This window comes from Mastigoproctus giganteus, chromosome 9 (assembly GCF_048544385.1).
Source record: "Mastigoproctus giganteus isolate SK-2022 chromosome 9, ASM4854438v1, whole genome shotgun sequence".
NCBI classification, from domain to species: domain Eukaryota; kingdom Metazoa; phylum Arthropoda; class Arachnida; order Uropygi; family Thelyphonidae; genus Mastigoproctus; species Mastigoproctus giganteus.
This window is the reverse complement of record NC_143583.1, coordinates 73,736,929-73,751,481: the sequence shown is the minus strand read 5'-3', so window position 1 is coordinate 73,751,481 and position 14,553 is coordinate 73,736,929. Positions and strand designations below refer to the sequence as shown.

Sequence of the window (14,553 nt, the reverse complement as noted above, 5' to 3'; positions counted from 1 at the left end):
ACATTTCGAACGTTGTGCTTCATCTTTGCTTTTTCGAGCAAAATAATTCCATACATTTGATTTCATCTTAGACATATTAAGAGTAATAAATATTAATTAGTAGGAATTTATATCACCGACAATTTTAAATAAAAATATTGAAGATAACAAAGGCACAATACTATGCGTCACTCCCACAAGCACTGAATGAAGAGTCTAAACGAGGCAAGTTTCAAAAGATACAGGTGGGAAGATAAAAGGTACCCCTCCTAGATTTGGGCCACTTGCCCATGAGATTCGTATCTTAAAATAAAATAAAATAAAAAACATGTTTAAAACATAAAGCAGTTGAAAGATCCATATAAACGAACAAACAAAAGAAAATGTGCGTAACAAAAAACTATATTTGAGGGCTAACTAAAAAAAAATTCGAATCCGGTTTTAGAAGCTCGGTTTCGGTTTTAACAACTCAATATGAAAACCGGATTTAACCGGTTTATAAAACCGGTTAGCAAGCCCTAGTGGGAACAGAGATGGGCAAAAGGTGCAGCCAATAGCTTTGGCAAGACTTGCTTCTTGTCCAAACTACCATTTGGACAAGAAGCAAGTTTTCTACTCTTAGCCTGTTCGAAACCTAGTTTGGAATGATCAATAACTGCTTTACAATTGTTGCATATATCTGTTTACTTATTCTCTTCCATATACCTGTCCACCACATCCTCTCCATTATTTTCCACCCATTTGCATCAACATGCAAGAAATATCATTATTAAACAAATTATGTCATCATAAATGAAAATTTATTTTGCGGAGGCCTAATTTGTGTTACTGACCTTGTATTATTTTCATTTTGTATTTGAATTATGCCATTACAATTATTTCATTCAGTTATATCATTCGAATTATTAGTAGATAATGCCTATTAATTATTTAATTATGCCTCTAGCTATCTAAAAAATGCACGATCATAGGTGCCCACTTATTCTTTTCTATATATCTGTTCACCACATTGTCTCCATTACTTTCCACCCATATGCATCAACATGGAAGAAATGTCCTTATTTAACAAATTATGTCATCATATATCAAATTTTCTTTTGTGACAACAAAATTTGCATTATTTTCATTTTGTTAATGCAGCCAGAAATAATGAACTGTCTTTGTGGACTGAATAGTCTTTTTTTTCCTAGAAATACAGTAAACCCCCGTTATTTGCGGTATCTGTATTCGCGATCGCTGATTTAACATAAAATGAAACTTTAAAAAATGTGAATTTTAAAGCGCCGTGAATATTTTCCGGCATAAAAAAACATGGGCGTGGCTAAAATGATCTTTCCCAGTCAAAACAGCGTTCAGTAGGTGGGGGGGGTGACAAAATCGCAGGCGTGGATGTTTCTCGCTAATCCTTGTTCAGTATGTGTTATGCGCTTGTCATGGAAGGGTTGGTCGTTTGCTTTTAATTTATATGCTTATAAATTGAATAAATTTATCAATTTATAAATTGATATGCTTACAAAAGTGATAAATCTACCGTTTTGCAGTGTAAAACAGACTTTTCCGAGTGTGTTAACGGAAGAAAGTGCCTTTATTGTGGACAAGTTCTTTTTTACCCATACAAAAATATGGCTATGAATAACAAGGGAAATGTGAAAGAAGGTGATGACATTAGTGAATAAAATTGAGTTATTAGACAAAATTTCTAATGGTGAATGGTGAAAGTGTCTCTTCAGTGGCAAAACATTATAAAATCAATGAGTCAACGGTACGATCAATCAAAAAATCGGAAGAAAAAATCTGCCGTAGTGTCCATGAAAACGCGCTAATTGCTTGAAAAATTTGCTCTGTAACTCGTGATGTTAAATTAGAAAAAAAATGAAAAAAGCTTTAAATCTGTGGATAAAAGACCGAACTCAAAATAAAATTCCGTTAAGTTCGCTCATCATTCGTGAAAAAGCAAAACTCCTTTATCAACACTTTAGCGAAACTGGTGATAGCACTGGCGGGATAAGTTTTTTTGCTAGCAAAGGCACTGGTTTGAAAGATTTGTTTGAAATTTCTAATAAATATTACATTTATATACCTTATGCTTGCATTTCACTATGTACTGTCTATGCACATAGTCATATTATGAAGGTACGTATAATACGTACATAGACAAAATTTTAGACTAGTTTTTCTTATATATTTCATACTTTGGAATGGAACCCCTTTATTACTATGGGAGCCATAACTCAGTATTCGCGTTTTCTGTATTCGCGACATTTCTCAGGAACGTAACCCCCGCGAATAGCAGGGGTTTACTGTAATGGATGGGATCTATCTAGTTATATTAAAGGAGGCAGCAAAGGAAGTAAGCAAACCCTTAGCCATAATTATGAGAGCTTCCTTGGACTCAGGGGAGGTACCCACAGACTGGAGAAGTGCAAATGTGACCCCAATTCACAAAAGAGGATCAAAGGCCGACACGAGTAATTATAGACCTGTGAGTTTAACTTCTGTTCCAGGAAAATTAATGGAGGCACTGGTTAAAGAAGCACTGCAGGATCATCTAGACAAGACTTCAGTTATAGCTCAGACACAGCATGGTTTTGTTAAGGGGAAGTCTTGCCTGACTAATTTGATACTATGATGCAGTCACAAAAGAACCGGATGCAGGGAATAACTTCGATATTATATACTTGGATCTTAGAAAGGCTTTTGATACTGTTGCACATGGAAGACTGCTGCACAAATTGGAGCAGTGTGGCATTGGAGGCAAATTGCTGCTATGGATAAAGGGGTGGTTGAGGGGGAGAAAACAGCGTGGTAATCAATGGACACTGCTCATCGTGGACTAATGTTATTAGTGGAGTCCCTCGGGGTTCAGTGTTGGGTCCATTATTGTTTTCTGTATTTATAAATGATATTGATGATGGTATATCAAGCTTAATGTCCAAGTCTGCAGACAATACAAAGGTTGGCAGGATTGTCAAGGACACTACTGACACTATGCTGCTGCAACAGGATCTGGAAAGGTTGAGCAGATGGGCTGAGCATGGCAAATGAAGTTTAACATTGACAAATGTAAAGTACTACATATGGGAAACAGCAACTCCAGAGCAACGTATCAACTCTATGGTACTACACTGACAGTGGTAGAGAATGAAAAGGACCTTGGGGTAATTGTGCAGGCAGATATGAAGTTCTCTGAGCAGTGCAGACGGGCTGCAAGAGTAGCTCATGGTGGCTTGTCAATGATATACAGGAATTTTGCTAGCAGGGATAAGGAGGTGATTATTCCCTTGTATAAGGCAATGGTCAGGCCACACCTTGAGTACTGTATACAGGTCTGGAGGCCTCATTTCAAGAAGGATGTAGAGCTGCTGGAACGAGTACAGAGAAGAAAGGGGTACTCTTACGAAGAAAGGCTTAAGTTTTGCAAATTATAGTGTCTGGAGACTAGGCACCAGCGAGGTGATCTGATAGAGGTGTATAAAGCCTTGAATGGTTTGAGCATGCTCAATGCTGATGGAATTCTTCCTCTTGCTCAGAATAATCACCTGAGAGGGCATAAATTCAAATTGAGGAAAGACAGATGTAGGATAGACGTGCGGAAATTTGCCTTTAGCCAATGGGTGGTTGATTGGTGGAACAGACTTCCATCCCTTGTCGTGGAAGTTGATAGCCTAAATAAATTTAAGGCTCAGCTGGACAGGTATTTCAAACAAATGGAGGGGTGAAGTGGAAGTGGTTTTTTTTTTTTTTTTTGGCTGATGCTGCATAACTTTGCTTTCTTGCATCATATGCCTCTACTAATGCTAATAAGATAAAACATAGCTTATTTCTCTCCTCTCCTCCTGAGGTAGATGTCTGATGGGACACTTACAAAAATGACCCCACGCAAATTGGCATTTCACTGATATATACGTGTGTGTGTGTGTGTGTGTGTGTGTGTGTGTGTGTGTGTGTGTGTGTGTGTGTGTGTGTGTGTGTATATTTTTTTTTTTTTTTTTAATCTCTAGTTCAGGTGAGGCAGTGGGGAAACTATTAATATATAATCTCAAACAGGTCCTCTAATTTATTAAAATCTACCGTGAAAAGTAACATACTGCAGAAAATACAATAGTTGATTTTCCCTTTCAGTTACAGCAATGTTTACTTTTATCAGTTACTTTTATAGTGATTCTTTGACACACACACACACAGCCCTTTTTATCACCACTCAATGCTTAAGCCTTGAGGTGAAGAGGGGTGGCTTAACAAAACCTGGGGTAAATTTAAAACCATAGTGTATAAAAAGGTGTGGTATCAGTAATATAAACACAAGGAAGCCGCAGGCTTTTGCTAAACCAGTCACAAACATGAACACAGTAATTTTTTTAATGCCTTGAGGTGGAAGGCCATGGTATAAAGAGCTTTGGTATCAGCAATATAAGTGCAAGAAAGCCACAGGCATTTTGCTAAATCAGCCAAAAAAACATGAAATAATAATTAATGATAACAAATAAAATAAAAAGTGTGTTTCCCCTCCTTATGTAGATAAAGCCATCAATCTCACCTATCCACAGATGCAACAGTAATTAACAACACCTGGGATTGTTAATTACTGTTAAAAGGGGAGTGTGGGCATTCATAGGAGAGACTGTTTCTATAGGGATGGGATACAGTTAAGTAGGAGGGTGCAACAATATTTGCCGAAGCTATAGACGCAGTGTTAGGTGGATCAGAAAACTGCTAGCCTGGAAAGGGGGGTAAACAGGCTAATAGATTAACAGCAGATATAAGCAGAGGTGAAGGTGATTCTTGCACTGCTTCTAGTGGAATGTACAGCAGCCTGGAAAGAAGTAAAGATTGGGGATTGATGACTTGACCGCTACTTCAAATTTATTTACTATGCTCCTAGTATTAGTGCATATGCAGGTATAGTGCAGTTTAGTGTGGCATTAAAGAGCTGATGGGGTCCCTCATACAAGGGCTGTGTTAGGGTTAATAATAGTAAAAAATACCTGCATGTGCACTAACACTACGATCATAGTAAATAAATTGGATGAATTTGAAGTAGCAGTCAAGTCATCAAATGCAGATATCATGGCACTATCAGAAACAGTGTCACTGAGATATAAGGGACTCAGATTTTGAATATGGGAGTACAAGCTATACAAAAAAAGAACAGAAGGGTGAGGTTATGCTCTAGTTTAGAAGCACATAAAATCAACGAGAGGCAGCCAGTTGACATGGGTGGCTAGTGCAATGTTGAATCAGTTTAGTGTGATATAAGAACTAGGAAAATAAAAAGGTGAGTAGGAATTGTGTTATACACCTAATGATTGTGATGAATAAAATGAACAACTGTACAAACAAGGAGTGAGCCAGTATATCAGAATGTCTTAAAATGGGGTACTTTCCAGATACTGACTAGACCCAGTGGACCCTTTGTGTTATTTTCATTTTGTTCATACAGACAGAAATGAACTGTCTTCACATGGACTTGATAATCTTTTTTTCACACACAGTAACAAAACTTTTTTGTGATTTATTTTATAATAGCATTAGTTTTCTATAATAGCATGTTAGAAAGGCAACAAGAGAAAGCAATACTTTGGCCTGATTATCAGCAATGATCCTTCAGGCATTAAGAACACTACATATTGAAAAAATTTCACTTTGTTTTCTCAGAAAAGTATGTTTCTGAATTATTTTCTAATGCTGATATAAAAATTTACTTCCTTTCGTATCCATCATGTCAGGTTTCTTCAAAAAAAAATTTGATTTTTCACAAATTTTTATTAATTTTGCCAGAATTTGTACCGAAATTAAAACAAAATGTTACTTTTATCAAAATTTTATATTTAAAAACATGTTGAAAACACTATTAAAAAGGGCATTGTGGTAAAATCTACAATGAACACTTGACTCTAATTTTAAAAACTGATCTTATGGGATGAATTTTCGTTTCTTTGATTTTCTTTTAGTTCATTCTACTTTAGTCCCTCTTCAGCATCCAGCAATAGTCAGCAACCATGTTGACATTTCTGCCCTGGTATTCAACTCCATGTCTTTCATTTTCTGGTGAAACCTCCTACCCTGTTCTTTATTAACACTTACTAGATTTTCTGGCAAGTAGTCAATGTGTACAAAAATGTACCTGGACACTCATCTTGCAGCCCAGTTATGAAGTTCGCCAACATATTTTCAACTATATTCTTGTAGTCTGGATCCTTGCTGTTGACAAAGGAGTTCTTAACAACAGACCTAAAGCTGATCCATTTCTGTTTTTCTCTTTTTATTCTTAGTTCCCACAAAATCTTGGTCCCTCGTCAGTTTGCAAATTTGAGGTACAACAAAAATGCTCTGTTTTAGCTTCTCTTGGGTGATTGATGGGAATTTTGTACAAAGGTAGCTGAAGCAGGGACCTACCTGAGGTAACACTTTCACAAACTGTTTCATAAAACCAGGTTTGATGTGCAAGGGTGAAAGCAGGGAAGTTTTGGAGTTTATGAACTATGTTCTTTGATCCAAGCAACAAACTGCCATTTTTTGGACAGTTGTTGTTTGCTATTTGGTTTTTAAGAGCATTAGCATCTAAGGCCATATTGCTCCGGGGATATGCGGTGGTCATTCCCTGACCTTTACACATCCTCCGTATTTGGTGGTCACGTGCTCGAACTCCGGTCTAATCAAGAAGCGTGTACTACGCACTGCTGCTCCTGCCCACCTGGCTACGGAGGCGCCTTTTTGGACAGACCTTGACAGTCCAGTGCTTACTCCTTGACCAACTGTCCCACTTGCACAAAAAAACAAGGCATTTTTGTGTAGCCAGATTGCTGTCAAAGTAACATGCCTATCTCCTTAAAGTTAGCAGACCAACGTGTTCTTCATACTTAATATTTAATGTTTTTATATATATATATATATATTTTTTTTTTTGGTAGTTGTTGCCACATTGGCTTCTGTGGCTATAATGCACTTCCCAAGGTTTTTGCAGTACTTTGATCCAAGCCCGAGGCGGGATTCGAACCCGCGACCTTTGGGTTGCCAGGCAGGCACTTTACCCACCCGGCTATTTTATATCATACTTAATATTTAATGTTCATCGTACTCAATAGCATCAGCAAATATTTTTGCACCCCGTCTATTCAAGTGTATCCCATTCCTGTAAAAACAGGCTCTCCTGTTAACAAGCACAGACCATGCTGAGAAAAATTCTACCCCACAAGCCTTGCACATTATTCCCAGGGCCGAACTGATTGACCAGGCTCTCAACATATACCCCTTTCTCAATTATGTCTGGGCAGAATAGCAAACTCTTCCAAATTCAATCCTAACTTGCAACCTTTTGGCAACATTGCTCCATACTTGTTAAGTAAATCCTCAGATCTACTTTTAATATCATTAGTGTCAATGTATACAACAATATCACCTTGTGTGCCCTTAAAAGATATCTGCTATGCAAAGGTACTGCACATACATCATGGAAACAGTGCCGCCTGGGTGGTGGTATCCAATGAGAATAAGTAACATTAGTCTTCTTCACTGGTGAAGCATTCAAAGGAATGCAATACCTCAGCCACTCTTTGTGAAGGTATTCACAATATGAAATATAATTAAACGATGCATTCATACTACCTGGGTAGTAGAAATTATGTATGTGCAGTACCCATGCATAAACCAACTTTGTCATACTCCTAGCATTTAGCCAACAAATATTTTTTTTTAGATTAAACCATGACACCATCAAGCATCTCTCATATTGTGGAGTTATACTTCATAACTGGATTGTCACTATTGCAACAACAGGGTACCTGCTCACCCACCGATGAGTAAGCCAAGAAGCTTCAGAACGGTGCCCTCTGGGTGGTGGTATCTGCCGAGAATAAGTAACATTAGTTTTTTCCACTGGTGAAGCTATTCTTATTCAAAGCAGCGCAATACCTCGGCCACCCGTTGTGAAGTTATTCACAATGTGAGAAATAATTAAATGCATTCATACTACCTAGGTAGTAAAAATAATGTATGTGCAGTACCCAGGCATAAACCAACTTCTTCATTACTATCAGCATTTAGCCAAGAAATATTTGGTTAGACTGCAGTTAAGCATACAGTCAGATGAGTGAATGTGAAACTACGCAGTTTGCTATTTGTGTCATCGAGGAGGGGGAAGTGCTTAGTTCTGATTGGTAGGTCGTTATTTAACATCAGCATACGTATAATTTTGTGTTTCTTGTTTGCTTTTGCATGTTGTGCTTTTTTATCATGTAACTAGTTCTTTTTTCAGATTGTGATGATATCACTGGCCATCCATCTTCTATAATTACAGATTGATTCTAGTTGAAAGATAAGTTTTCTTTTTACATAGTTTTAACTATGTAAAAAGAAAACTATTAAATAAATAGTTTAAAACTATTCAATAAATAGTTTTAAACCATTGTGCATGCATTAAAGTGGAGAGATAAATCGGGAGACAAGTTTCACCTCCCCAGTGCTAGTTTAAATCAGGAAACGCGTTAACCCCCCCCCCCTCTCAGTGCTGGTTTAAATCGGGAAACGAGACTTTCATTTTAATTTAACAGTTTTACATGTATATGGTACTGGTAAAATATAAAATTAGGAATTGTATGAAATATCTAGGTATTCTAGATATCACTGGCAGTCCATTTTCTATAATTAAAGCTTGCTTCAGTGTACAAGTTTCAAGCAAAAGAAGTGTGGGCTTTCTAATAGACTTTGATTAGTGAAAAATGGTTAGGCTTTTACTTGACTTCGGGAAGGATTCAAGCAAAAGAAGTGTGGATTTTTAAGAGTTTTAATAAGAAAAAGGTTAGGTTTCTATGAGACTTCGGGAGGGATTCAATGGTATGGGTTTTTTAATGGACTATCATAAAAAACGGTTAGGTTTTTACATGACCTTGGGAGGGATTCAAGTTAAAGAAGTGTGGGATTTTTCATAGGAGATTTATTATAATTACGGCTTGCTTTAGTGTAGTATCACTGTTCATGGAATGGTACAAAGAGTGAAAACGAGTTCCATCCCTTCAGTGTTGGTTTACAATCCGGAAACAAGACTTCATTTTAATTTATCAGTTTTACATGTATATTGTACCGGTAAAGTATAAAATTAAGAATTGTATGAAATATCTAGGTATTCTAGATATCACTGGATGTCCATTTTCTATAATTTCAACTTGCTTCTAGCAATAGATTTTCTATAATTACAGCTTGCTTTAGTGTACCATGTTGCTGTACAAAGATTGACTTCAGCCAGGAGAAGAGGAAACGTGATAGACATTATCAAACTGTCATGCTCAAATGGAGAGGAGAGTGGCATGTGGCTTGTTTCTGCCAATCAATGTTGGCACCACTCCTATCCAGCTTAGAGAAAGGTAGGTCATGTATTTTCACATTCAGTCGCTCTGACCGTATGCTCGACTGCATTTTTACCAATATTTTTTAGATTAAATTATGCACAGCATCAAGCATCTCTCATATTGTGGAGTTATACTTCATAATGGGGTGATCACTATTGCAACAACAGGGTGCCTGGCTGCCCACCCACCGATGAATAAGCCAACAAGCTTCGAAACAGTGTAATCTGGGTAATGGTATCTGCTGAGAATAAGTAACATTAGTCTTTTTCACTAGTGAAGCATTACTTATTCAAAGCAGTGCAATACCTTGGCCACTTTTTGTGAAGGTATTCACAATATGAGATATAATTAAATGATGCATTCATACTACCTGGGTAGTAGAAATGATGTATGTGCAGTATCCATGCATAAACCAACTTCTTCATACTCTCAGCATTTAGCCAAGAAATATTTTTTTATAATATTGATAGTGTCATTCAAAACAATGGATAAGTTATAGTTGGTAAACTGGTTTACTATTATTAGCAAACAGACCCAAAGAAGCAAGCTGATAAAGGTGGTTGTGCGTGTATTGCTAATAAAATTCAATGTAGGTAAGGTTAAATACCAAGAGCATTTTTGCGTGCGCAAGTACACACACGGATAAAACATTTAAACTCAAAAAAAAAATATATATATATATATACATACAGTAGACTCTCCATTAACTGGAATTCGAGCAACCGGCAAAAAATCTTGGAATAGTAGGTAGTTGAAAAATTAAAATGACACATTAATTTCTAGATAAAATGATTCAAACATGGCATGCTGCTTTGCGCTGTGAGTACGCACACGCGTGTCCCTCATCACATGTTTGTCTCTCACTCCCGACAATTCACTGTGTAAATATACCGGTTGATTTATTGTTATTCAAATTCTGTGTTCTCTTTCAACCCCTAGTATGCCGAAACAGGTAGCAAGTAAGCGTAAATGTGTAGTGCTTACCCTCAAGTAGAAGATGAAAATATGCAAGAGGCTTGAGAAAGGTGAAAGTTGTGCAGTGCTCATGGAAGAATTTAATGTTGGCTCGTTAATGATCTATGACATTAAGGCTCAGTCTCAGAAAATAGAGTTTTATGCCAAGTTGGAGAGTGACAAGATTGTAGAGAAACGTCATACTCTCATACACAGAGAATGGAAGTGCTTGACCAGGCCCTGTATGAGTGGTTTTCGCTGAAAAGATCCGAGGGTGGTTGCATTTCTGGACCCATGTTGCAAGAAAAAAGCGAAAGAATTTCATGAGAAAATTAAAATTGAAGGTAAGTGTTCATTTTCAAGTGGCTGGCTTACTCGATTCAAGGTTCGTCACGGCATCCGTAAGCTGGATTTATCAGGGGAGCAGAAATTGGTTGATTTTCAAGGCTGCAGCTTCATTTCGTGGTGTTTAGTGAAAGTGGAAAAAAATTACTTGACCCCAGAACAGATTTATAATGCAGATGAGACAGGACTAATGTGGAAGTGTCTGCCTAATTCTACTTTTTTGTGTGGTGGTAATGAGAAGGTAGCTCATGGGTTTAAGCAAAATAAAGAGCGTGTAACTGTGCTCGTTTGTGCAAATGCATCAGGAAATCATAAGGTAAAGCTGTGTGTGGTCGGCAAATTTGCTAAACCAAAGTGCTTTAAAGGTGTAAGTAACCTTCCCGTACGTTATCATGCACAGAGTAACAGTTGGATGGAAGAAGGAATCTTTACCAAGAGGTTTCATTATCTGTTTGTCCCTAGTGTTAAAAGAAAATTTACGAAAGAAAGAATTACCAGAGAATAGTAAAGTTTTGTTGCTCTTGGATAACTGTCGCGCACATCCTCCTGCTGAAGAGCTAGTTAATGGCAACATTTTCGTGTGTTATCTTCCAGCTAACGTCACAAGTCTGATCCAACCAATGGATCAGGGGGTGATGCAAAACATAAAAATGTTTTACAGGCGCGGCTTCATGCAGAAAATAACTAATTTTGACAGGACAATTCTGGATTTTCAGAAGAAATATAACCTCAAAGATGCTATCTACACTATCGGTTGTGCTTGGGACTCTGTGAGAAATGAAACATTATGGAAATGTTGGAGAAAGTTGTGGCCAGCTGTGATATTTGAGAAGTCCTCCTCCATCGAATTTGGGGAGTTTCCAGGCAATAGTGCAGCTGTCAATAGAACTGTTTATGATGAAATCTGTGAGTTAGTTGACGAAATGAAGTTGCCTCGAGATGAAGTCGAAAACTGGATTGTTGTGGATGAAGATATACCAGTAACTCATACACTGAATACAGAAGACATTATAGAAGCTGTTGTAAATCATGGAAAAATGAAAGTTGCAGAGGAGGAAGAAAGCGATGACGATGTGTGTCAGGTGGGTAAAGTATCCTGGCAGAGAGCTACTGCAGCATTTGAAACTTTAATAGCTTTTGCAGAACAGCAACCCTTCTTCACTTCTCAGCATCTTATGCAGCTCCACATCATGCATAACTTGACTTTGTCTAAGAGACGTAAGACCTCAAAAGCAAGGTGATATTCGTTCATTTTTGAAGAATGCTGAAAGCAAGTTTGACAGCACAACATCTAATGATGCAGATCCAAAACCATCTACAAACCCTCCTGATCCTGTTCCAGCTACATCAGCAGATCCTGACTATGCAGATACTTTACTGGGTAGACCTCATGCGATGTTTACCCATTAAACTCTCTACCTACTGCAACAGTTTTGAGTGTTTTTTGTAAGTTACTGTATTCAAAAAGCGATTTCTATAATAAAACTCAGTTTCTTTAGTAAAATTTGTCTATGTTTATCTTAATTTTCTAAGTATTGGGCTTAATCCCCGTAGGTGCCAGTTAAAACAGTTTTCTTCAGATCTGCTGATTTAGGTAGCAGAGTATTTGGTTCTGGTTCCTTATCACTCTGAATTTTTTGGTTGCTATCATCCCATTAAATCATATCTAAGACAATCTATTAAAAATAATGTAGGTGTCCTAATTTCTTCCAAGTTCAAAGGATTATTTACCAAATAAGGAAAATATTTAAGTTATATTAACATGTTTAAAAAAACAGCTTAACCTTTTCATGCTGTGAGTAGGAAGTTTTGTAATTAACATTTTAAACATAAATGCTTTTAAATATTAATTTTTTTATTATTTTGACCTGACTGTTCAACATCAGAGTGAAATTACCATTTTATCAGAATTAAAAAAAAAAGGTTATAAAAATCTTAAAATCATGAAAATGTAAAAATAGTGATTGTTACTTTTTTTTTTTTGTGCAATAATAACCTCATAATTGCCTACATCTATTTGTGTATCACTTAATTCAGTTTCCATAAAATTAATTCCATTTGTATCCTGTTGACTATAAGAGGGAGGGATGCATTCTTGGAGAAGAGAACTTGTTGTGACAGCAACAGCATATCCTGAATAAATTAGGTAAAATATATAGTGTAAACATATATATTATTTTGAATGAACCAACTGAATTTGAACTGACTGAATTTCAATGACGAAGAGCATTTGAGTGAAGTAGTCAAATTTGAGTCAAACCGACAGAATTTGTTTTTATCTGGCATATTTTAATAGAATGCGCATGTTTTAATAACGATCATTGTTTGGGTTTTACCTATCTGTCTGAGCCTTATACACTCAGACAGATTTTATCAGACAATGATGTGTCAGATATATTTAAGTTTTTAAAACATTAATTTATATAATTTTATCTAGAATGTTTTATGATTTATAACTGTTTTATATCATATATACGTTTTTTACAATAATATATTAAATAATTATAATATATTTTTTATATTTTATACCTTTTTGACTTGGCACATTATAGCCTCAGATGCTAATGCACCATAAAACCTTTAAACCAACCGACTGAATTTGAATGAACCGGCAATCTTACTGATGCTTATTCAGACGAAACAAATGCTATTATTATTATTTTTATTACTATTATTAGCCACATAGTACAAGGAAGCCTGAGGCTTATGGTGCACCAGCCAAAAAAAAAAAAAAAAAAAATTCCCCGAGTTACCCTGAGAGAGAGAGAAGTAGAAAGGGATCACCAAGAAAGAGAAGAATGATGATATCCAGCTCAGGACCCTGGGTTTGCCAAGCCCATACTCACCAGATGTGAGCCCCCGGGGTTAATAATACAGTATACATGGCAACCCAAAGGTCGCACTTTACCCACCTGGCTAGCCCAGTATTTGTTTGGAACACAGTTATATTATTTGAAACTACTATACTTATCACATGAAATAAATTGTAAGGCTAAAAATATTCTTTTTTTTATTATATTTTTATCTTTGTTCTGTATTTTCTAAATTTTGTAAATAAATGATTTTTCAATTGAAATAAAACATAACCCCAGGGGCTCACATCTGGTGAGTATAGGCTGGGCACCCCCAGGGTCCTGAGCTGGATATCATCATTTTTCCCTTTCTACTTTTATCTCTCTCTCTCTCTCTCTCTCTCTCTCTCAGGGTAACTCGGGAATTTTTTTTGGCTGGTGCAGTATAAGCCTCAGGCTTCCTTGCACCATATGGCTAATGATAATAATAATAACTGGAAGTCTACTGTGTGTGTGTGTGTATAAATATATATATACATTGTATATATATATATGTGTGTGTATTCCTTCATATATTCCTCTTATTACAACTCCCGTACCTATTACTTCTATTCTATTCTATGTATATATATAATTAAAAATGCCAGATTTGTTATCATAATAGGAATACCACTTACGCCTCAAAGCTAACCGAGAGAACATAATGAATATCCAAATAAATTGTAACTACAATTATACAATATCCCTTCCAGTTCTTTCCTCAAATGACCCCAGGCGGCAAGGATAACAGCCACCTAGTGGAAAAAAGAAATACTATATATGTTTAAACATCAGCAACAAACACCAAAGGTCGTGGTTTGTACAAAATGGGAAATAGAGAGGACAGGGTTAACGCAAATCAACCGACGAAATAGTGAAAAAGTGCTAAACAAAATTAATGAACCTAGTCACAACATGATAACTAAACTAAATAACATCGAATTAATCAATACATTAATATTTGTTTCGTTATTCTCTACTTCATTAGTAGGCAAAGAAACCATGCTTGCCATCGAAGGGAAATTCAAAAATACAAAAAAAAAAAAAAAAAAAATTATACGTATTAGGGTCACCATGAAAGCTACTTTCACCTGCCCATG

General features: G+C 36.4%; 1 protein-coding gene across 1 annotated transcript in view; it reads right to left on the bottom strand.

Moving 5' to 3' along the window:
- ATPsynB (ATP synthase subunit b, mitochondrial) overlaps positions 1 to 14,206 on the bottom strand; it is an 85,391-nt gene extending 71,185 nt beyond the window's left edge. The window contains exon 1 of the mRNA XM_090382174.1: positions 14,092 to 14,206. Coding sequence (XP_090238300.1) covers positions 14,092 to 14,116 — 25 coding nt within the window. The 5' untranslated portion in view covers positions 14,117 to 14,206. The remainder of the gene's footprint in view (positions 1 to 14,091) is intronic.
- Between the last annotated feature and the right edge of the window lie 347 nt (positions 14,207 to 14,553).